At 47.1% G+C, this 23,276-nt stretch overlaps 1 protein-coding gene and 1 non-coding gene across 11 annotated transcripts in view; both read right to left on the reverse strand.

Moving 5' to 3' along the window:
* Positions 1–5,302, reverse strand: part of LOC109547366 (uncharacterized) — a 24,389-nt gene extending 19,087 nt beyond the window's left edge. For 3 of the 10 annotated variants that reach the window (XR_002173124.2, XR_012334549.1, XR_012334548.1), the window contains exons 1-2: positions 3,749–4,283; positions 1,786–1,909 (exon numbers count right to left, since the gene is read on the reverse strand). Coding sequence is in view for 3 of the 10 variants with exons in the window: in XM_019919700.3 (XP_019775259.1) it covers positions 4,298–4,722 (425 nt within the window). In the remaining 7 variants the exon portion in view is untranslated. The other 7 variants (XR_002173125.2, XR_012334550.1, XR_012334553.1 and 4 more) reach the window with 6 other exon arrangements.
* Positions 3,763–3,847, reverse strand: TRNAR-UCU (transfer RNA arginine (anticodon UCU)). The gene is given in 2 exon segments: positions 3,763–3,798; positions 3,811–3,847. It is a non-coding gene; the product is annotated as a tRNA-Arg (tRNA).
* Positions 5,303–23,276: the final 17,974 nt, after the last annotated feature.

Raw genomic sequence — 23,276 nt, forward strand, 5'->3', positions numbered from 1 at the left:
GTTGTGGCATGCAGGCTTTTTAGTTGTGGCATGCGGGCTTCTTAGCTGTGGCATGCGGACTTCTTAGTTGCCGCATGCATGCAGGATCTAGTTCCCTGACCAGGGATCGAACCCAGGCCACCTGCATTGGGAGTGTGGAGTCTTATCCACTGGACCACCAAGGAATATTATATATTATATTAATATTATATATTCCATATATATATAATGGAATATTACTCAGCCATAAAAAAATAATGCCATTTGCAGCAACATGGATGGACCTAGAGATTACCATACTAAGTGAAGTCAGAGAAAGACAAATATCATATGATATCACTTATATGTGGAATCTTAAAAATGATACAAATGAACTTATTTACAAAACAGAAATAGACTCACAACTAAAGAAAACAAACTTATGGTTACCAAAGGGGAAAGGGGGGGAGGGAAATTTGGGATTAATCGACAGAGACTACTATATATGAAATAGATAAACAACAAGGACCTGCTGTATAGCACAGGGAACTATACTCAGTATCTTGTAATAACCTATATTGGAAAATAATCTGAAAAAGAATGCATATGTATATGTATATGTATAACTGAATCAATTTGCCAGACACCTGATACATGGTAACTCAACTATACTTCTATAAGAAAAATTTAAAAGGAAAAAGGTGGGGCCTCCCTGGTGGCGCAGTGGTTGAGAATCTGCCTGCTAATGCAGGGGACACGGGTTCAAGCCCTAGTCTGGGAGGATCCCATATGCCGCGGGGCAACTAGGCCCGTGAGCCACAATTACTGAGCCTGCACATCTGGAGCCTGTGCTCCGCAACAAGAGAGGCTGCGATAGTGAGAGGCCCGCACACCGCGATGAAGAGTGGCCCCCACTTGCCACAACTAGAGAAAGCCCTTGCACAGAAACGAAGACCCAACACAGCAAAAATAAATTAATAAACTCCTACCCCCAACATCTAAAAAAAAAAAAAAAAAACTTTAAAAAAGAAAAAAGCTAGGCAATGGTTTCCTATTGCCTTTAGGGTGAAGTCCACACTCCTTAACATGGTGTACAAGACCTTCAGGACATGGTCCCTGCTGGAATCACCTTGTAAAGAGATATCTTGTTTACATATTTCTCTATGCTTAGTAGGAGGAGCTCCTAAAGGGTGTATTTATGGCTGAGATCCAGCACGGAGCAGAACATAAGGAGTTAATAAATGTTTGTTAAATCAAATTCAGAAAATCTTTAATGGATAAGCAGTATCAGGGCTGACTACTGGAAAGTGAACTTAAGAACAGGCACCAAATGCTTTTTATTCCTTCCTCATTAGCTTAGGAATTTTTTTGCTCTATCTTTTTAAAATTAACTTATTACAAGGATAAGATAGGCTTATTATGAAAACGACTCAAACATTACAAACAGGCAATCAGTAAAAAGACCCCCACCCTTCATACCACTGTCCCTCCTGCCCAGCACTGTTAACCGTTCATATATCCTTCCAGAAATTTTCTCTGCACACACAGTCATGCTAATATACATTATTACTATTATTATTATTAGCATTACTTAACATAAAAAGAATATTAAGTACTCATTTACGTATCAATTTTTTTCATATAATCTTGGTTATTTTTCCATAGCAGTATATATGGATCTTCCTCATTTTTTAAACGTCTGCGTTGTATTCAATTCAATTACAAGGCTCTACCTTACTTTCTTCAAACAGTTCATTATTGATGGACATGTAGGTTATTTCCAGCTTGAGGCCATTCTATTAAAAAAAATGTTTTGTTTTTACCCACCGTGCAGGGATCTTGTAGGACCTTAGTTCCCTGACCAGGGATCAAACCCGGGCCCTTGGCAGTGAAAGCGTGAAGTCCCAACCACTGGATTGCCAGGGAATTCCGGAGGCCATTTTAAACAATGCTGCATTTACAGAAGAAAATTAAATGTAAATCTCACCAACAACATACCCTACATGTTATGAAACAGCTGAAAGATGGTTTCTAGTTGTAGTTTCAATCCATGTCTTGTTATGAATGAAGGTGAGCATCTTTTTATACATACAATAATTTGTATTTCTTTTTTGTAATTTATCTGTTCTTGAGTTTGGTCATTTTTCTATTGCATCGTTGGTCGTTTTCTTACTGGTTTGTAGGAGTTATTTACATTTTAAGGAAACCAGCCCTTTTTTTGTGATATGTATTGTAATTATTCTTTCCCAGTTTTTTTGATTTTGTTTACGGTACCTTATTTTTTGTCTTAGAGAAATTCATATATTTGTATTTATCAATTTTTTAAATTCTTCTATTGCACTCAGTTTATTAAATAACTTCATCACGTTTTATTTTAGTGCTTTTCCTGGTTTTATTTTTATACCTGTATTTTCTTCATCCAGAATATACTTTTGTAAAAGGAGTGAAGTGGGAATTTTGTCCCAGAACCACTGATAATGAACCTTCTTCCTCTTCTACACTAATTTGAAATGCCACTTTTATCATTGTTAGTGAGAGTAAAATGGATACAATCTCTATGAGAGCAACTTGGCAGTATCTATCAAAGAATGCACAAATAAACCTTTGACACAGCAATTCAACTTCCTAGGAATCTATCCTACAGATACGTTTGCACTTGTGTACAATGATGTACGAATAAGGATGTTCACTGAAACATTGTTTGTAACAGGAAAATACTGGACACTTAAACGACCAACTATTGGGGACTATTAAATCATTAGGTACAATGGAACAAGGCAGCTCTATTGTATTAATAAGTGAACTAGCAAGCATAATATACTACCAATCGTAATGCTATGTCACCTATATCAGTAACATCAACAAACACAAAGAAAGAGAATAGATATAGAAATGCTGACATGTGCATAAAATAAATCTGAAAATACTTCCAAGAAACCATTTTCACTGATGGCTTATAGAGAATTGAAAGGCTGGGATACAGGAAGAACAAGGATGTTTACTCTTCCCTGTACCTTTTTTGACAATTTTGGATTTTGTATTTTTTTGCATGACTTGTTTGTTACAATGAGTTTTTAAAATTTCATTCATTCATTCATTCGCCTTTAGCGAGGTGGAACCCTAACCTCGTGCAAAGCTATGAACTGTCAGGAGAAGAAGTACAAGATAGTCATCCCTGCCTAGAGCAGCTGACAAGCAGAGTGGACCTCGGGTCTCTTTGCACCGGAATCGTGGAGGACGGGAGAGGGCGTTTTTATTCGAAAGTCAGATTCCTGGGCCCCACCTTGATCGACTGAATGAGAGGGACGCCCAGAAATCTGCATTTCTGACAGGATCCCACTGGGGATTCAAGTACATGTCAATTCGTAAGCCTTCTGGGCTGGAGGGGCAGCTCACTGTGTGGGCCCGTTTCCTCGTCCTTTGCTCACCCCTCCCTAGCAGCCACGCGCGCGCTCCTGGCGAGGGGCGTACCCCCGGGACCTGGGGGCAGGTCTCCCAAAACACCCTAGACCCGGGCCTCCCCCGCGTTCTGCTCAGGCTGAAACCGCGAGGCTTTGCTTCGCCGCCGCCCAGGCCGCTCTTCCCAGTTCCCGGATCCGGCTCCGGAGTCTGCAGGGCCCAGGCCCAGAGCCACTGAGCCAGGGAAGCAGGGGAAAAGAGAGACCAGAGGTGCGAGCAGCTCGAGGTGAAAGAGCTGCAGAAGCCGAAGGCAGTGGGCAGATGATGCGAGGCCAGTTCAACCCTTCAGGAAAATGAAAGAAATGTCAAGTGTAGAAAATAAATTACGTACTGGGGGAAAAACTGCGACTCCGCCGGGACTCGAACCCGGAACCTTTGAATGTCTTCAGCCTCTAGAAGTCCAATGCGCTATCCATTGCGCCACGGAGCCACCTGTTGGACTCTCTGCGCATCTGCTCTGTTAAGCCAGAGGCGACGGCCCCGCGCCCTTGCCACCGCCCCCTTAGCCGTCGGTCTGTATCGCAGAGGCCAGGACACTGACAGACACCGGCCGCAAGCACCCGTCCTCACCCGGAGACCACCTCTTAACGAAACCGGCGAGTCTTGCAAGCGAAGGGCGGGCGCGAGTCCGCCGGGTGCCGGCTGGTGCGTCTGAGGACAGCCGCAGCCCCGTCTCCGGCCCGCCCTGGGCACCGCCGTACCTGGCCGCGCAAGACACATCACGCCCGCGCTCTTCTTCCCCAGCTCCCTTCCTGCCTGATCGCCCCCGCCTACCCGCTCTCCCGCGGCCGGTTCCGCCCGGCCTGGCCCCGCCCCGGCGATGCAGGCCCCAGGCTCGCCGTTGAGCCGTTAAGCCGGGCCGGTGACGCCGGGCACTTACGTCGCACCTTTTAGCGGCCGATCCCGAGCGGCGACACCTTGGACTTTGAGGCGTAGGCAGCGGCCCCTCCCGGGTCCCGGGCTCTTTCTTGGCCGCCCGTGGCCGGGATCCGCCGCGGCAAGCGCGGGTCGCGGCGACGTCTGTGTGAGTGCCTGTGCGTGTTTATTTGCGCGGGGTTCGGTAAAACGGTGTTTGGGTTGCATTTCGCTCCCCACAGACCCAGAGCCGAATTTCTGAGGTATCCGGGCTCTGGTGGACTGAGGGGGGCGACGCGCCCCGCGCTGCAGCATCCTCCGATAGCTCATCCCAGCTCCGGCAACTGCCTCCGCGGGCGCCGCGCAGCAGCGGAGACCGCGCGCCCGGAGCACGAGGCTGCGTGGGCGGCGCCGGTGAAGGGCCTGCGCGCGTGGGAGCGCCGGGAGCATGCGTGAGCGGGCGTGTGCGGTCGGGGGGCGCGCGCCCGAGAGTGGCCGCGTGGCTTTCCGGAGGCAGCCGGCATCCGAAGGAGGCGGCGCAGCCGGAGTCCGGACGAGCTCCCCGCTGCTCGAAAGGGCGCGGTCGCCACGAATCAGAGGGTCGGTCTGAGGGGGTATTTTTCAGTGCTCCTGTAATTCGCATCAGTAAGACCCCGAAGCCACTTGAAAGAGACGATGTAAGTAAAATCGCGTGGCTGCCTTGCAAACGCCTCTGCATACAAAACTCTTGGTCCCCGCTCCAATCGGCTTGCGGTTTTCTGAGCCCCGCCTACATAGAAATTGCGGAGCTGCTGCTGTGACCTGTGGTCCACTCCATTCCACGCTGCCCAGCTACATCAGGCATCAAAGCAAAGCAGTCTCCGTCCGTGTTCTAAAGAGGGAAGGGAGCTCCCAGGAAGGGTCTAGTGGAGTCGGGATCTGTACATTCTTATTTAACTTCACCCCACAACAATGCTATGAGCCAGATACTATCGTCCTCTTTATAAGGAAGGGAAACTGCAGCTAAAGGAGTTTGAATAACTTGTGTAGGGACACCTCCCTGGTGTGTCAAGAACTTTGAGGAATCCGCATTAGCCAGTGTCAACATGATCGTGTCGGTTCTCTGAACCCCAGTTCTCCCAGGAACGAAGCAGGTGGGCCCAGATGGATGCTTGCACACAAAATGGGTGGCATTATAGAAGAGGAATGCGGAGCTTGGGGGACCTACCAGTTTGTAGCAAGCAGTAAGCAAGCCTGCTCTTTGTCCCACAGAAGGACATTCCCTCATCCCTCAAGGTTGCTCACTGCAAACACAACTCTGAAGAATGGCCCAAATGAGCAGGATCTTACATTCTTAGCACACTCAGCAAGAATGTGCAAGGATGCTAAGGGCCCACGTTCATTGCCTCTCCAAACAGTGGCAGAGCCCTGATTGATGCCAGGCATGTCTCTTTCATTCTACCATAATACATAAAGTTCCTTGACAGTAAGCATTTTATGTAAAACATTGTTATGCCCCCTTTAAGATGAATGAAATAAAACAAATATCCTCACATGCAGGAAGGAGGAATTCCGACATACACCAAATTAACCCTTAAAATAGAAAATGACTTCAAATTGTATTGGTTTAAACAAAGCTTTTTTGAACTCTGAAATGTGTCAGGCACTAGTGGCATCTCAGAGTCTTCACTGGTCCTTGGAATTGCACATGGCTGAACAGGGGAGGAGTGATACTTAATGCTTCCTTGGAATACCATACAAAGGAATTCTCCTGAGGGCATTGGAGCCAAATCTCAAATGATGAGTCATTGATATGATTAAGTAACAATTCAGACTCATATATAAAAGTTCTGGGAAGGGGGAATTGAGAAAGAAATCACATGCTAAGGAAAGATGCGTGTGTCCTTAATTCCACTTAATAAATCAAACAAAGAATTTTTAGACATTTGATTCCTTTCACTAGTTGAGATCAAAACGCCTTGTCTGTGTCATGGAAAACATTACCAAGATATGGGGTTAGCAGACAGTGTGAGAAAACCAGGCTTGTGTGACCAACGCTGTGAGCAATCAAGGTGTACTTTTTACGCCTTACAATTAGAAGCCTGGGAAAGCCATGGCAGAACAAACTCTCTGTGTGTTCTCTGACAATTAATAAGTGGTTTGTAATGAGTCTGACTTTAGAGGCAGCAATGGTAGTATGTAAAAGGAATAAAAATGTGTATTTAGTTACCATCTAAGGAGAAAGATCCAGTAGCTTTTCTCTTCCCCTTTCCTAAATCTAAGAGCTGAATTTTCTCAGGCAGTGCATGCTGTGAACAGCTGCCATCACACAACCTGAACCAAGAATTCCTGCAGGAAAAAAACACAAAAACAAAAAACAACACCTCTTCCTTTCTACCGACAGAGGGAACCAAAGCATGAACTATAACCGCCTGTGAGTGGGCTGATCGCTGCAGTTTCCAATATGAGTTCCCTAAATTAAGCGCTACTTCATCTTGCTGTTTTAAAGTTCAAATCCATTATACGCCTCTGGGAGTCTGCAATAACATTTTTCATGTTTGTACAGAAGGATTATTTTTAAATTTCTATGTTCTATTTGCAGAGCTTGGAAGCAGCTTCAGCCTTCCCCAGAAGCTCTAGAAATCTACTGTATTTCTATATATTTTTTATTTCTATATATTTCTATAATATTTTCACTTGCTTTGCTTTGCTCTAGAGGGAGAAGGTCGTTGGAGTACCAGTTTAATTCAATTCAATGAGTATTTAGGGAGGATACATTTGGGCCTACTGTGGGAGATAAAAGTGGAAGTTTAAGACACAATCCCTACCTTCAAGGATACTTCAGATTCCTTGGAAGAAATACCTGTGAATATGAAACAATAAGCAAAATAATGCAAGATGACATATGAAAAAGTGTCAAAATGTGATTGGGCATCCTTACCAGTAAAACATTGTTTAGTTTGCATTTCCAAGTAATAAGTATATAATAAATACTATACTAATTATCTTTTTAGAAAGAAATTTTTAAAGGATGAGATTTTTTTTAACATCTTTATTGGAGTATAATTGCTTTACAATGTTGTGTTAGCTTCTGCTGTAGACCAAAGTGAATCAGCTATACGTATACACATATCCCCATATCCCTTCCCTCTTGCGTCTCCCTCCCACCCTCCCTATCTCACCCCTCTAGGTGGTCACAAAGCACCGACCTGATCTCCCTGCGTGCTATGCGGCTGCTAAAGGATGAGATTTTTAAAAATCAAAGACTCTTGAGAGTAGAGGTTAGGAGCATAGGCTGTGGAGTCAGACTCCTGGTGTTCACATCTTGGTTCTGCCTCTAATTGTAAGGCATGATCTTTAACTTTTCTGAGCCTTCTTTTCCTCATCCAAAAAATCCTAAAGTTGTTACGATAGGAGTTAATCCTTGCAAGGGTTTCGCTCTGTTCTGGCACATGGTAAGTGTGTGGCAACTGTTTGTTGTTATTATTAGCAAGCAACTCTCAATAAAGAAATCTCACATCCTGCAGGAACAAACCAAAGTTCAGATATAGCATCAGTTAAGTTTGTTGCAACCCAAGAAACATTCTCCGCCTCCTTACCCAACTCCTACTCAGCTATAGACATCACATCTACATAATGTACCAAACAGACCGCTCAGCTTCTCAGACTGAAAACATCTACCTCCAGCTTCATGGTTCCCTCACGGTTCTCCCCCCAGAACCTTGGGTGGATTCTTATTTTCATGTGTCCCACCGCGTGGTTTCCCAAAACAAGGGGAAAACAATCTTTCCCTGAAGGATTTGTGAAGACTCTTCTCTTGCCAGACAAAATCTGCTCATAACATTTGAATGATGGCTTTTTTCATCCTAAAAATCTTAGCGCTGAGTTTCAGCCAGGCCAATAACTAAACTAGGTGGCAAGATGGGAATAGGCAAAGGGAAAAAAAAAAAAGTGCCAGGATGAAGAAATTTCGATATTAACACAGAAAAGAGGGACAAATGGGTCCTGAAGAAAGTACAGCTGGGGTGAGGGGGTTGAAGTGTCAGGAGGTTGGGCAAGTCGGATGGAGGCCACATGTGGCAAAGGGGCTGGGGCAAGCTTGATTCAGGATGAGGCACGTGGATTTCATGCAACAGCCAATGGGGAGCTACAGTTTCTTTTGGCATGAGAATGGCTGTGTTTTAGAATGGTTCAGGTAGGGGGGTGATATACAGGCTGGATGGAATGAGGCCCGAGGGTCGGGGACACTGTTACATCTCATTGGATTTGTGCTTGGTCTCACGACTTCATCTCTTCAACAAGCAGTGATTGAGGGTCTAGTTGACAAATCCATACAAAAGAAAAAGACATGTGCCTGGCCTGCTGCCTAGTAAAAATGATGACACAGGTACACAAACAACTGTGGTGCAAGGTAAAATGGTGTCCAAGTGAGACAGGCACCGTGGTTTGGGACTTCAGGGAGAGAGACTGAGATTACATCCTGAGAGGGCGAAGCAGGGAGGAAGACTGCATTTGGAAAAAGCTACCTGACCTAGGGCCAACTTGCATGCAAGGAATTCCAGGTAAGGGTTAGCACACAGACTGGAGGGATGGAAGAAGAAGATAAGACAGGGCTGGGGAAATGGTAGCAGCTGAGCAGTCCAGTGCACCGTGTCTAAAAGGCTCCAGCTAACTTGGCCTGGGTTGCAGCAGGCACTGGTGGAGAAGGTCACTGGGGTTCAGGGCACTGGTCACAAAGTCCGGCTTGGATCAGTTCCGGTTCTGTGCCGTCAGCCCATTCACAAGAGGGCAAGAATCACAGCTGAGGATAAATGGAGCATGATCCAGTCCCCAAAGGGAAGGGTTTGAGAAGAGGTGGTTGAAAGTCTCGGACCAGTAGGCTGGTATTCAGAGAAGGGGGTCTACTCACAAAGGGAAACTAAGGCAGAAGCAGGTGTCCGAGGCAGGCAGCACCAATGATTCCAGACCTCGTGGCTGGTTGACTAGGGCTGCTGAACAGGCTTCCAAGCCTGGAAGAGCTCAGGTAGGATATAGGACCATCCTGTAGGTGGCAGTCACTACCTGCTGTCGAGACGGCTAGACAGAGGCCAAACCTGGCCTGACCTGGATCTTCAAAGATGCACAGCCTTTGAGCCGGCAGAAAGCACATTTATGCATTTAAGCACTGAGCACAGTTAAATGCCAGGGTCTCTGCTGGTCTCTGGGGACACTGTGGTGAGGAAGACAAATGCGTTCCTTGCTCCCATGTACCCTGCAATCTTGAGCAAAGACAGGAGAGCGTGGATAGGTACATGGAAGTGAGCTTGACCTGCCAGGAGGTAACAGCTGAGAGAGTCAGTGGGAAAAAGATCCCGAAGGACTTTGAATGCAAGGCTATGGGGACCTGAAATTGATCAGCCCATGTCACCTCCTCCACGAGCTTTCCCAGACCACCTTCTTCAGCCTGGTCTGCTGGTGGGGAGGGGCTCCTCTTCTGGGTTCCCAAAGCACCTTGGGAGTCATATAATTTTCTATCTCTTTTCTGTATCCTCTCCGAGACTATAAGCATCTTGGGGGGAAGGAACATGCCTTCTTGTGGATAGATTACAGCAAGCGCCTTTAAATATTGGTTGAGTAAATGGATGAGTCCTGTAGGCAATCAGGAAGCTACTGGACCACGTGCCTAGCTTGTCCTTTTTTTTTTTTGGCTGTGCCACGTGACTTATGGGACCTCAGTTCCCCAACTGGGGATCAAACCCAGGCCCACAGCAGTGAAAGCGTGGAGTCCTAACCACTGGACCACCAGGGAATTCCCTAGCTTGTCTTTTTTAACCAGAAGTTCTAGAAAGCTAAATATCCTTGCTTTCTAATTTAGGCAATTCTCCCCAAGGCTTAGCACCATGTCCTGTACAGAGTGGGCAGTCCAGAAATGTTGCCTGAATGATCTTGTGGGAGTAGAAGTTGATCTTCGGTGTCTTAATTCTGCTTTCAATTATGGCTGTTGGCAGGAGGGCTCAGTTCCTCACCGCAGCCCTCTCTACAGGGCTGCATCCCCCAGAGTGAATGATCTAAGAGAGAAGTGGAAGCCACATGTCTTTTATGACCTAGCCGCAGAAGTCACATACCATCACTTCTGTGTTCTATTGGTCACACAGATCAACTCTAATACAATGTGGGAGGGGACTACACAAGGGTGTGAATAACAGGAGGTGGGTCCATCTGGGAGGCTGGCTTCCACAGCATCTTTAATGTTACTTTCTGCCCCCTCTTAATATGGCAGACATACTCTCCCTCCTCCACTCCAATCAACAAATATTCTGAAAAGGAAGATAGTTGAAGTGATTCAGTTTTGCTCTTCTCACACTAAGTTACTTTGACTGAGTTGGAAGCTTCCATCCTCATATCAGGTTTACAGTCATGACTCAGAAATTTGGGACTAGACTCAGAATTTATCCCAGTTCTTCTGAAGGACATGGAGATCCACTGGAATGGTCCTTGTTTTACTGTTCTTTGGTTCTTGTCCACTTTCCCCTTGAAAGAATCCACTCTGTGCATTTTGTTATATCTTCAAGGTGTCAGGTAGACAGGCTCAGGCAGTATCAAATATGCTGACTGAAATTCCCCTCCTTGTTCTGGAATATCTGCCCTTGAATACAAAGGGTTTACTTTCGGATCCCTGACAATTTGGTTGTATATATGTGACCCCACCATTATACAAATGAATTCACATTGGAATTCATTTGAAGGGCTAGTTAATATCAAGTTCTCCAACACTAGCAATGTGAAGATGTAAAGAAATAAAGAGAGGGTCCAGCCCTTCCTGTCTCTTTCTCTGAGTTATCCTCCTTGGTGGCCAAGGATTTGTCACTTTTCAGCCTGTGGTAAACAATAATGATAGGGTATTGTCACAGCAGATTCCGTGCTGGAGCCTTGAAATGACTCATGCAAGTGTTGAATGAACTGATGGATGGATGGATGGATAGATGAATAGATGGATGAATTCTTCAGGCTAAAATATGACCATGGGTGTATGACCCATATACCTAGCTGGTAGTGCCTCAAGTGAGGGCCAGGGTCCCTTCCCATTGGTCAGACCTCCACTCTGCTGGGCTGGTACCCACACTGTATGGGTCATTGCAGACAGTACCTAGTCTGGGAGAACGTGGCTCCACGTTGCAAACTGGGTGACAAAGAAATGTTTAGAACCCAATTGATATGGCTTACTCATAGGACTGGCTAGAGACTGATTGGCTGGGAATCTGGAAGGAGCAGGACCTGATAGAGCTGCAACAAATGGATCTTGGAGCAGGTATCAATCAGAATTCAAAGTAGATCAGACTGAGAATGGATGAATATGGCTCTTGAGTAAATCTGGAGGTGAAAGCTGGGAGCAACAAAGGGGTGCAACAGGAAGAGAGACCAGGAGCAAGGGCTGGGTGCACAGAGGCTCACGGAAGTCGAGGGGAGTGCAAAAGGAGCAGGAGGGAGGAAGGTTATCAGTGAAGTTCCGCTGGAAGTGACAGAAAGCCCAAAACAAGAGAGATTTAAACTTCATTCTGTTTTAGGTAACAAAGTTTGGAAGTGAGCCCTCCCTAGCTGATAGAGCAATTTCAGGATCATCAAGGATCCAGGTTTTTTCAATCTTGTTACTTCACCGTCCTCAACATGTGGCTTCCACTGCATGAACAAAGATAGCAGCTCAGATTCCAGCCTTTATGTCCACACTGCAGTCAGTAGTATAGAGGGAGAAGCAAGATGAGCACACCCCCTCCCTTTAGGGCAGGGTTTCTCAATCTTGGTACTACTGGCATTTGGGGTCAGATAATTCATTGTTGTAGGGTCTGTCCTGTTTAGCAGCATCCCTGGCCTCTACTTACCCGATGCCGGTGTAACTTCCTCCTTCCCAAGTGTGACAAACAAAAATGTCCCCTGACATTGCCCAGTGTCCCCTGGAGGGCAAAATCTATCCAGATAGAGAACCACTGCTTTTAATTGACTTCTTGAGGCTGCGTCTGATCCCTCTGCTTACATACCACTGATCAGAACTTAGTAACAGAGGCAACTTTTAGCCACAAGGAGCTGGGAAATGTAATCTTTATTTCAGGCAGCAATGTGCCAGCTAAAACCCAGGAGTTTTATTGCTAGAAAGAAAGGGAGAAGTATAGGGAGATTATGTGAGTGCAAGGGCTTAGCCAAACTTTGGCTGTTTCGTTCCAGATCCTAGCGCCTAGCTACTGGTTAGGGATGGAACAACGTCCCTAAGCAGGAGGATCTGTGGTCATATCTTCAGCCAATGGCATCTTAGATCTATGGGATGGAAACTCTCCTCCCAGAGGCTGAGCCTTCAGCTGAGAAAGATGAACACTGGGTTCTCACTCATTGCCTTCCAACACGGCACCTGAACTCAGGTTATGAGTATGTTACAAGGCGTAGAACTCCAAGTTGCCCTTGACTGTGGAGACCTGCTCTTTGTTTTAATTCCCATGGGACAGCCCAAATGTAGTTTCCTCCCCCCTGTTCTTCTATTTTCCTTCTCTCTTTTCCTCCTTTCTTCCCTGAGATGTTCTTATAAGAGGACTGGATGTAGGACCAGGAGACCTGAGACCTAGCTTCTTTCTGCCACTGACTTAGGGTGAGTCACTCAACTTCTCTGGCATCAGTGTCTGTAAAATTAGGAGCTGACCAGATGATCGCTTGAGTCCCCCCTCGCTCTAAAATTGCAGGCTCTCCGAGGTCCACAAGACTGCGGGGAGAAGCAGAGAGAGCCCTTCTCTGAGTGGCATCAAGACAGCCCCTGGCTGGGTTTCTGTCTGCCAGACTTCCCTGCTGTGTGAAGTCCCAGCCTGGCCGATGTCACTGATCTCCCCCATGGGCTCCAGATAGGCCTGCTTTGGATGAATGGCACTCTTGTCTTGCTAAATTTCACCAACTCAAGTCAGGCTATATGTGCTCACTACAAACCCGTCCTTGTGCCAGTCAGATGGATGTGATGCCTCCTGGCTCCCAGCTGAAGGTTGAAATGGCCCTGTGGTGGCACAGCTGGCCTCAAGGGGTGGTTTTGTTTCATTTTTCAGATCCTTATGTCCTGTTAAATTCTGTTTCTCTAGTTAAAGTGTTTTCATTTCTTTATTTTTTCAATAAACATTTCTTGAGCACCTGTGATTCCCAGGGGCCCCAGGAATACAAAAACAAATAAGTCACAGGCCCTCCCTTTCTGGAGCTGGCCCGGAACATGGCCTTGCTGGTGTTCCACAGTCTTGTCCTACCTGACTCTCCAGCCTATCTCCCTCCACCGCCTACATGGCTCTGCTTGGGCTCCTCCCACCTGAAACACTGTCTCTTTCCCCGTGTGGATTTTGCACACGCACATGCTCAGTCTGAACTGGGGCCCCGCCCCTGCCACACACACACACACACACACACACACACACTCATTCACACACACACTCATACACTCATATACATTCAATCACACACATAGTCACACACACTCATGCACATGCACTCATACACACACACTCCTACCCATACACACTCACACACAGACATACACACACACACACACACACACACATACCCCTCTCTCCCTGGCCATGCCTTCCTCATTCTGCAGGTTTCAGCAAATGTTCCATCTTTAGGGAGACCTTCCCTGACTGTCCTGCTCCCAACCCCAGACTAAAGTATACCCCCTCTTATATATTCCCATAGCACCCTGACTTTCCTTTTCAAAACATTCACCATCATCCTCCTGAAGTCTTCTTCTCCCTCACTGGACTGTGACCTCCCTGGCGGCACTGGGGGGCCAGGTCTCTCTCAATCATTGCTGGCACACAGTAGGCCCTCAATAAATGACACATGAATGAATACATGCATGAATGAAGTCATGAAAGGGAGAGACATACAGACAATACAGACAGGAATGTGACAAAGGCTGATAGAGTAGAAAGAGCCCCTGGCTGCAGGGATGGGGAAGGAACGGGTGGGAAGGCCTCAAGGGAAACTTTACGTGGTCTTGAAGGAGGAGGAATAAGAAAGGTGAAGAGGAGAGGAAAGAGCAGCCCAGGTAGAAGAAACTGCAAGAGTGAAGACACGGGGCAGGGTCTCTGACATTCCCAGGGCCTGGGGAGACGGTCAGCAGGGCAGACACAGGGAAGCTGTGGGATCCCAGCCCCGGGCCCGCTTCTCCCTTCCGCTCCGTCTCTCCTCTCCTGCCCTCCACCCACCCCGGACACCTTGCTTAAGAGCTTTCAGAACCTCTGGCTCTGTAGTTCTTAAGAAGGCAGGGAGGTCCAGAGAACAGGTTTCTGCCTCCTCTTCCTCTTTCCTTTCCTTCTTCCCTCCCGAGGTCCCTGCCTCCCTCCCTCCCTTCCTTCCATCCTTTACCAAATTCAACTCATATTTACCAAGCTCCTTTTATGTGTCAAAAGTTGGAGAGAGAATTTTCTTCTCATTCTCTTTGAAAGCTTTGAAAAATGAATCCAGCCAGAAACCAGAAGCGGTTCCACTGGACTGGAACTGTGGTTGGGGAAGCAGAGGAGGGCTGGCATGCAGGGAAACAAGGCAGAAACAGGCTCTTGGCTGGGTCCCGAAGCAGGCACAGATTAGAGGGGCCAGGCTGGCGGAGCTGCCAGCATGGAAATGGGGCGAAGAGAGAGCAGAATAAGGTCCAAAGCTTGGCCCTGAGGTGGCAGGAGACCGAGCTCAGGATAGAGAAAAGGGCATCTTGAATCCCCGCTGGGAGGGGCAGGCAGAGAATGCAGAAAGGCAGGGAGTGTGACCTTGTTTGCTTTCCGCAAAAGAAATATTACTGTCTCCTGCCAGGATGACCTCTGGTTCTCTCTCTGGAGAGACTTTAAACTTTTAAATGCCTTGGTTGCTTTGCTCCACCAGGGAGGAGCTTAATCCTGCAAAATTCATTTCTTCCCTGTGGGTAGGAGGGAGCATTTGCCCATGGAGGCTGCTACCTAGCTCCTAAAAGCAAAGCAGAGTGGGGCAGGCTGAGTTCTGAAGGGCTGGGCTGCCCAGGGCCAGTGCACTGCAGGCTGACGTGTGCCCGGGCAGCTGCCAGCTGTGGAGGAGGCTCAGAGGTGACAGCCTTGGAAATGACTGTGGCTCTGAGGTTGACGTGGGGACACAGGTGTGGCACTCAGTTATTTTATCTTGTATCACTGAGTGGGGTGTCGTGTGTATTGGCTCCCTGACTTGACCTTGGGTGTTGAGCTAATGTCATCCACGTAAATGTCACCCAGGGAATCCATTCCAGAGCTGACTAAACGCGCTGAGGCATCTCAGTCAATGCTTCTGAGTTTTGATGGATTGCCTGAGAGCTGAGGAAGGGTATGGCTTGGAACAAAAGCCAGGTGTGCAGTTCACAGCCAAGCCTGACAAAGCTGCCTCTCTCACAGAACCCTTCTCAGGACGACAGAGTCCTCCCTCTAGGGCCACCTGGGCGTGCAGAGCCAAGTGCCCCGAAGGACGCTTTCCACTGGATTAAGTGCCTGTTTTGGATGAGACAGAAGGAATGAGGAAGAGGAGAGGCCCTAGCAGGCAGCTTTGGGCTTACAGAGGGCATGAAAAAATGTCATCTGAGGAATGGGGAGAGGGGACAGAGAGGTTAGTGGGACAGGAAACCTGGAAGGAATAAAGGCAGGAAAGGGAGTGGGAGGGAAAGAGGGCCACAAAGAAAGGAGGAGGAGCCCGCCAGGAGGATGCAGGAGAACAAAGAGGAGAGGGATGGTGCCTCTAAGTGCCCGGGCCAGAGCGAGGGAGGCCCCAGTGGGAGAAAAGAGCTGCCAGGTTCCCGGTCAGTGTTTCTCGACACCCAGAGTCATCATTTGAGGCCCGGAGGGTCTCACGCTCTGAGCCTACGCATTGCAGGGTCCAGCCCAGCCCGGCCCTCTCCGACGGATGGCCCTGCGCAGGGCAAAGGATGGGCCCCGTAGCTGAGGCAGGGAGCCTTGCTCCTGGCCCCGACCTGTGCGCACACCTGCCTCACGTCACTTCACGGAGGCGTAGCGGCACTGGGGCTTCTGAGGGCAAAGGTGGAGAGAAGTTATTTCTGTCCTACTGTTTTGTTCTTTGGGAGTCCTAAACATCCGGCGGGGCGGGTCCTCCGGTAGCGCAGGGCACGGCAGGCAGGGGGTCTGTAGGAGGAAGTGGGTGGGGTTGGGCAGGCTGCGTGGGCGGGGCCTGAGGTGAGGCCCAGGCTTCATTTGTTCATTCAGCAAACATGCGTCAAGTGTCTACTAACAACAGAGCAAACAAGCCAGAGTCCCTATCACTTGGACTCTAGTTTACGTTCCAGGTGACGTTATAGTCTGGGTGATACACAAGTGAACAAGACGACACTTTTTCAGGGATGTTAAACGAACGGTTTGGTTTTGTTGTTCGTCTTCACTGCTCAACCAGACTGAGGCTGCTTGGGACAGGGTCGTCTCAACTCTGATGGCAACGGGACCCAGCAGAAACACAATCAATATTTTTGTGTGTCAATGCCAACTTGATGTGGCACAACATTTCTTGCATTTTTTTCCCCCAGCGTTTCCATCTCCAGAAGGAGAGTCAGCTGCCTCCTAACTGGTATTCCTTCCACCAACGTGTTCCCTAATTCACCTTCCTACACTCCCAAGAGGAACCTTTATAACATGCTAATGTCATCATGTGATCCCCTGCTTAAAAGTGTTGATGACCAATTGTTAGGATGCCTTTGACTCCTAAGAAAAGGAAAGCCCTGACTCAGCTGCATAGCCAAAAAGACCCTTATCATCTCAACCAACAAGGACTCTGGGGAAGGTGGTGCCCGACAGGCGGATTCAGTGGTTCCGTGACCAGGAGCCCAAGTCCTTCCCTTCCTTCTGCTCTGCCATTCCCAGGCTGGATTCCTTCAGGGATGCACAATGCTTACTACGTCCAGACACCACAGCACTTCCTCCTGGGTGTCTACCATGGGGAGGAAAGCTTTCCCGGGGCCCCCAGCAGACTCGCCCTCAGGACTCGTGGACCAGGATTGAGTGAGTCCTCCTCCTGAGTCGCTGGCAAGGGGATGGCATCTTCATGGTTGCCTCTGAGAGCACAGGGCCGTGTTGGGGCTAGATTTCCTGGTCAAAAGAGGGGTTCTGTTTATCAAGGAGGCACCGTGGTGGCTGACTGATGGTTGGGCAACCTCAGTGCCTGTCCCAGATGACTTCCTCCCACGTTCAGGAAAAAACTCGACTCAGAAGCAGGGCATCAAAGGCCCATCATGAGTGAGGCCCTGCCTTCTCCTCTGGACTTACCTTTGCTCAGAACCTCCACTGCCTTTCTCCAGCCGCATCAGAGCATCACAATGACCCGGACCCTCTTTGTTCTCTAAGGCCTCAGTGCCTTCGCCCACACTCACGGGCCCCTCCCGTCTTGTTCTCCCAGACAACTCTTCCTCCGTTACCACCCTGCTCAAGCACACAAATTCCCAAAGCCTTCCTCAGCCCCCGCCTCCAGGTTGAGTTAGTTAGAAGCTGCTCCTTTGCAGGCGGCTTGGTTTTAGCCAACAGGACCAGTCTCCGAAAGCAGGCAAGATATTTAAACTCTCTGAGGACTCTGACTGGTTCTTCTTCTATAAATGGGCATAAGGATGGTAACAAGTGGGTCTAGTAATAGTATATACCTCTTTGGGTTATTGTGAAGATTATCAGGTATGTAAAGTGCTCAGCACAGTAGCCAGCACATCAGAAGTGCTCAGTAAATGCCAATTTTTGGTACTTGGTACTAGTTATTATTGGGTCCCTCATGGAGGGGTGTCTGTCTGATAGATGTGCCAGAATATGATTCTGAGATATTTGATCACTTTTCCAAAGGCCCTAACGTTTCACCACACAGTCGCTGCATCAAGATGGGCCTGGAGTCTTTGGGGTGGTGGTCTTCCGTTCAGGCAGACAGCGTGGTGGGCACTGCAGATGTTTCTGAGGCCTCCTTTATCACCATGCTGACTCTCTCTGCATCCTGAGGACTGTCTCTCAAGAGAAATTCAAGGCACCCGCCCACCCATGATTTCACAGAGCTGTTTCCTGGCCCTGCCCTTCTCGATTATCTCCTAGATGAGATCAGAGGAGGCTCTGCTCCTGGCCCCCGCAGGAGACCTCTCCTCTCATCCCTGAACTTCAAAGGATTCTAACGTAGAAAGATCTCTGGGGGAGTCTCAGAGGAGGATGGCAGAGTCACCCCGTCCAGACCCCTCAGTGTTGGAGAAAAATCTCAAAGATGAATTGAAGATTCAGTCAGGCCATCAGTACTCGTACTGATTTCTGCAGAAATTGAGGCCCTGCTGGATTCTGAGAACTCTAGTGTCATCTTCAGATGTGTATGTGTGTGTGTGTGTGTGTGTGTGTGTGTGTGTTTTCTAGGTTTGGAGTTGACTCTTGAAAGACCTAGTGAAGTCACAATGTTTGTGGTGGGTGCAAAGATACTCACACAGTGTTTGTGGAGGGGCAGGAAGTAATTTAAAAGACGAACTTCTCAGCTTCTGCCTGAATTTCCTTTATAAATTGCAAAGGTCCATTATTTAATGCATGTTATATTTTAGGATTCAAATTTTAATCCACTCTTGAGTAGTCAGCTTATTCCTACAAAAAAAAAACACAAAAAACAAAAAACCACACACAGAAAAGAGGAAGCAACCCATGTCCAAATATTTTAACAGTAACAGAGTGGGAGGTGACCCGGGAAGGTGCCCCCTGCCCCAAACTGTCTTTGCCTGTGACTTGAGCCCTTGCCCATTAGAGAGTCCTCCTTAAGGCTAACACATTGGTCTTGACTAAAAATCTGTTGCTGTCTCCTAAGTATGAATTGGTTAGCAAAATTGTGCAACATGGACCATGCAAGGAGGATATAATTAAAACAATGATTTGATTGGTTCTTTTCTATTTAAAAATTATTTTAACAAACATCTAATCAGTACTTTTCTGTTTACAAAAACCCCTCAAGTATGTTGATAACACCTAATATCTAACAATTATTCAGTACTTACTATGTACCAAACATTATTTTAAGTCCTTACATTCCTTTGTTCATTTAATCATCACAGAATCCTAAGTGTCTGTTCCAGTGTCACCTTACCATGTCATTTAAAACCACAGTGCCTCACCTTACTCCATTTTATTCCCCATCCACAGCCCTTATCACTTTCTGACACACTATATGTTTACTTCATTACTTGTCTGTGTCTCTCCACTAGAATGTTAGCTTCCTAATGGTAAGAATTTGTTTTATGCCCAGCACTCAGAACAATGCTCAGCATATAATAGGCCCTCAATAAATAGTTGATGAATGATTGATAGTACTATTATCCCCATTTCACAGATGAGGAAACTGGGGCCCCAAGTGGTTAAGTAGCTTGCTCAGATCATAGCTAGGAAGTGGCAGAAATGGGATACAAAGCCAGGCAACTTGGCTCTGAAGACATATAACTACAACAACAGACTGTTAGCCCAAGTACAGCATGACTAGCAAAGGGCAGGCCTGAATTGGGGGTAGTGTATGGAAGATCAAAGTATTCAGCTGGAAGGTAGGAAGGAGAAGAAGGCCCTGAGTGGGAGGTCGTAGGCACTGAAGATTAACATCAGCTCTCTGACACTTGTGCTAAGAGTGCTGGTATCAACCTGGTATGAATATAATCACACAGAAACCAACAGATATCTACTGAACCCCTTTTGTGTGCAAAGTACTGAACTAGGGGTTAAGAGAAATATCACAAAGTTTAAAGGAGATACTTGGCACTCAAGGAGCTTATAATCTAATTGTGGAGACAAAGCAGTAGCACATGAAAAATTAAATAGTGAAGTCAATATTATTAAGGATATCATAAAGTGGCACATGGTTAACAGACAAACCAGGGGCTCAAAGAACAAGTGCTTCACCCTAAAGGAGGGGGGAGTCTCTGAGACCTGGTGTGGATGGGGAAGCTTCATGGAGGGGACAAGGCTTCACTGGTCCTGGCAGAGCAGGAGAGCTGGGGAGGTGACCAAGGAGGATGAGGAAGCAGGAGGAGGAGGGTGGGACAGAAGAACTCCTCGAGCAGAAAGTGCTATGAAGCAAAGTGCTGCAGAGGTGCTGGGCTGGGACTTGCAGGGTAAAAGGAGCTGGTTAGCTGCAGAAGAGACCCTGGACTTGGAAGTGGTAGAGGATGGAGCTGAAGGGTGGAGTAGAGTCAAGTTGTGGAGGACTTTGAAAGCCAGAATGAAAAATGTAACATAGAGGTTATGGATAGATGTCCATCGTGAATTGGGAAGCAACCCAGAGACAGAGAAGGAAAATAGAAGGAGAGTAAACATGGGCATCCTGCCAGAAAGGGTGTAGAGGCACCAAGGAAAGCCTAAGGAACGTAATAGCTGTGGGCACAGGCTTTAGACTCAGCCTGAGTCCAAATTCCACTCCTGCCACTTCTGAGTCATGTGAAAGGCCAAGCCATTCAACCTTTCTTGAGACTTATTTCCTTGACTATAAAATGAAAAAACAACGACAACAACAAAGCATTTCATTAGGTAGCTGTGAAGTTAATCTAATAAGATAATATGATAACATATGTAAAGCACTTAGCACAATGTAAGTGGTAGCTTTCAAAAGCCATGGAGGAGATCCACTAGGGATGCTTGGCTGTCAGTTCCAAGAACCAGAAAGCAAGGCGAGACCATGCTGGCCTCCCCTGGGGTGACCCCTTTCAGCTTCTGCTTTGATGCCCTGGCACTCATGGCTTCCCTCACATATGTAAGTGCACACTCATATATAAAGCTAAGTAAAACTCCTGCAGAAACAGGACAGGAAACTGAAGAGATATCATAAAGTCTCAGCAGGGATTCCTGTTACCAGGATAGTGTTGGTTTAACAGGATGTGGAGGGACCAGGGAAACAGATGGCTGAGAAGTAAATGTTATGGAACAATACAGGAAGGTATTGCCCTCCTAGGCTCAGGACAGACAAACTAGTTCTATTATTATAGCTGCTGCTTCTTCATCGTCCTTTTTTTCCCCTATGTACTGTTTGCTCTCCTGCCCCTGAAGGCAGTTTCAGGACTTCAGCAAAATACAACTTAGTACCAGTTTTAATAATTATAGCTAAGATAGTTTAGGGGATTTTGTTTTGTTCTGTCTTCACTTTTGGGGCTGCATTCCTGAATATTTCAGCCTTAGCTACGATGGTTGTTTTGACATTGTCAGTCAAGAACTCAATGGGAAACAGCTTAAATGCCTTCAATATTACCATCAGGGGCTTCCCTGGTGGCGCAGTGGTTGAGAAACTGCCTGCCGATGCAGGGGACACGGGTTCGTGCCCCGGTTCGGGAAGATCCCACATACCGCGGAGCGGCTGGGCCCGTGAGCCATGGCCGCTGAGCCTGCGCGTCCGGAGGCTGTGCTCCGCAACGGGAGAGGCCACAGCAGTGAGAGGCCCGTGTAATGCCAAAAAAAAAAAAATAAATAAATATAAATAAATAAATAAATATTACCATCAATTGCTTAATTTTTAAATAAAGTTAATTTCTAAAGTATTTTATTAATTACTCACCAATTAAAGCAAAGCTAGAAATTGCAGCTTCATTTCAAAGTATTGCTTGGGGGATACAGTCATGAGAAAACATAAACTATTCTCCTGCCAATTATGCTACAATAATAGAATAAACTATGTCACGGTGGGCTTCCACTGCAGCTAATTCTTTAATGTGCTAAGTGCCAGGTGTGGCACTATGTTCTGGACGTACAGTGGTGAACAAGAGAGCATAGTCCTTATCCTCATGGAATTCTCTAGTAAACTTTCACAAAGAGCATTCAGCCCTTTGGATAGCAGGCTGACCTAATTATTCACCCACTTGTTCTTTGAGAAATTGTGATGAATTTGTGAATGCACCATTCACATTCTTCCCCAGCATCCTTTGTGTATTGAATGCACACATGAATGAGGAAGCAGGCAGGTGTGAATCAGACCAATGTACACCCAGCGCAGGCTCTGACCTTGCCGCTTAATCTGCACTCTGTTCTAATCCTCTCCTAACCAGCTGGAGACAAGCTCCCTAATAAACTGCTGTAAAATTACATTCTAAAGTGACTCCTTATTCATGTTTCTGACCCAAACATGTTTCCTATACAACTGTTGGTGTATAGGGCATCTCTACACAAATGGTACATGGCCCTTCCCATGTTTTATTTCATTTTCCGCTCAAAAGAAGCCTGTGAGGCAGATGAGTTAGGCAATGGTATCACATGGATGAGAAGTGACTTCCTCCAGTCTTATAGATGAGGGGAAGCTGGGCAGGCTGGCTGTTCATTCCAGGCCAGGGCTGCCCCCAGCCCCAGACCAGTGCCTTCCACACTGACCTCCCACAATAATCTGGGCTCTAGCTTTACAAAGTGAAGTGCACCTGTCTGTGTGATGTTCCTCTCTCTGAGAAGGTGCAGAACTCCATTTGTTAAGTCACTGATTCTCAAGAATCCCAAGATCCCCCAAATGAAGACCCCACGGATGCTCCAGAGAATGGCTCAGGTTCACTACTACAGATGCCTCTGCTCCAAGAGTAAATTCCAGTAAGAAAAGAAACAGCTAGTTAATTTCATGCTGAGAAATATTTCTCTCCTCTCCTTCTTGATCTACTTATTTCTCATAATTCTCCTTCTCTGAGCGTCTCCTTTGGGCCTGCAAAATGAATCTCCCTGGTGTCCTGGGAGAGCACTCAGAAACTATTATATAAAGCCATAAAGGGGAGGCTCTGAGCCACGTGGGAGACACTAACTGTGGCTGAGTCACGTGGGACGGGAAAAGCCCGCCTGGGAAGGCACAGGGATCTCATTTATGATGTAATTGCTGCTCTGCTTGTTTCCATCACTCAAAAAACTATAAGCTCTGTGGGGCAAGTGTGCATCCTTCTCTCCATGTAGCTCCAGTTCAGAGACTGGTGTATAGTTGGTGATCAATAAATATTTATTGAACATAGGAAAGAAGGCAAGAAGGCACCTAAACTTCTCAGAAGTACGCAAAGAAAATGTGGAGACAGAGCTAAGGTCTGGGTAAGAACGGAGTTTGCACAA

This window comes from Tursiops truncatus, chromosome 1 (genome assembly GCF_011762595.2).
Source record: "Tursiops truncatus isolate mTurTru1 chromosome 1, mTurTru1.mat.Y, whole genome shotgun sequence".
Taxonomy (NCBI): domain Eukaryota; kingdom Metazoa; phylum Chordata; class Mammalia; order Artiodactyla; family Delphinidae; genus Tursiops; species Tursiops truncatus.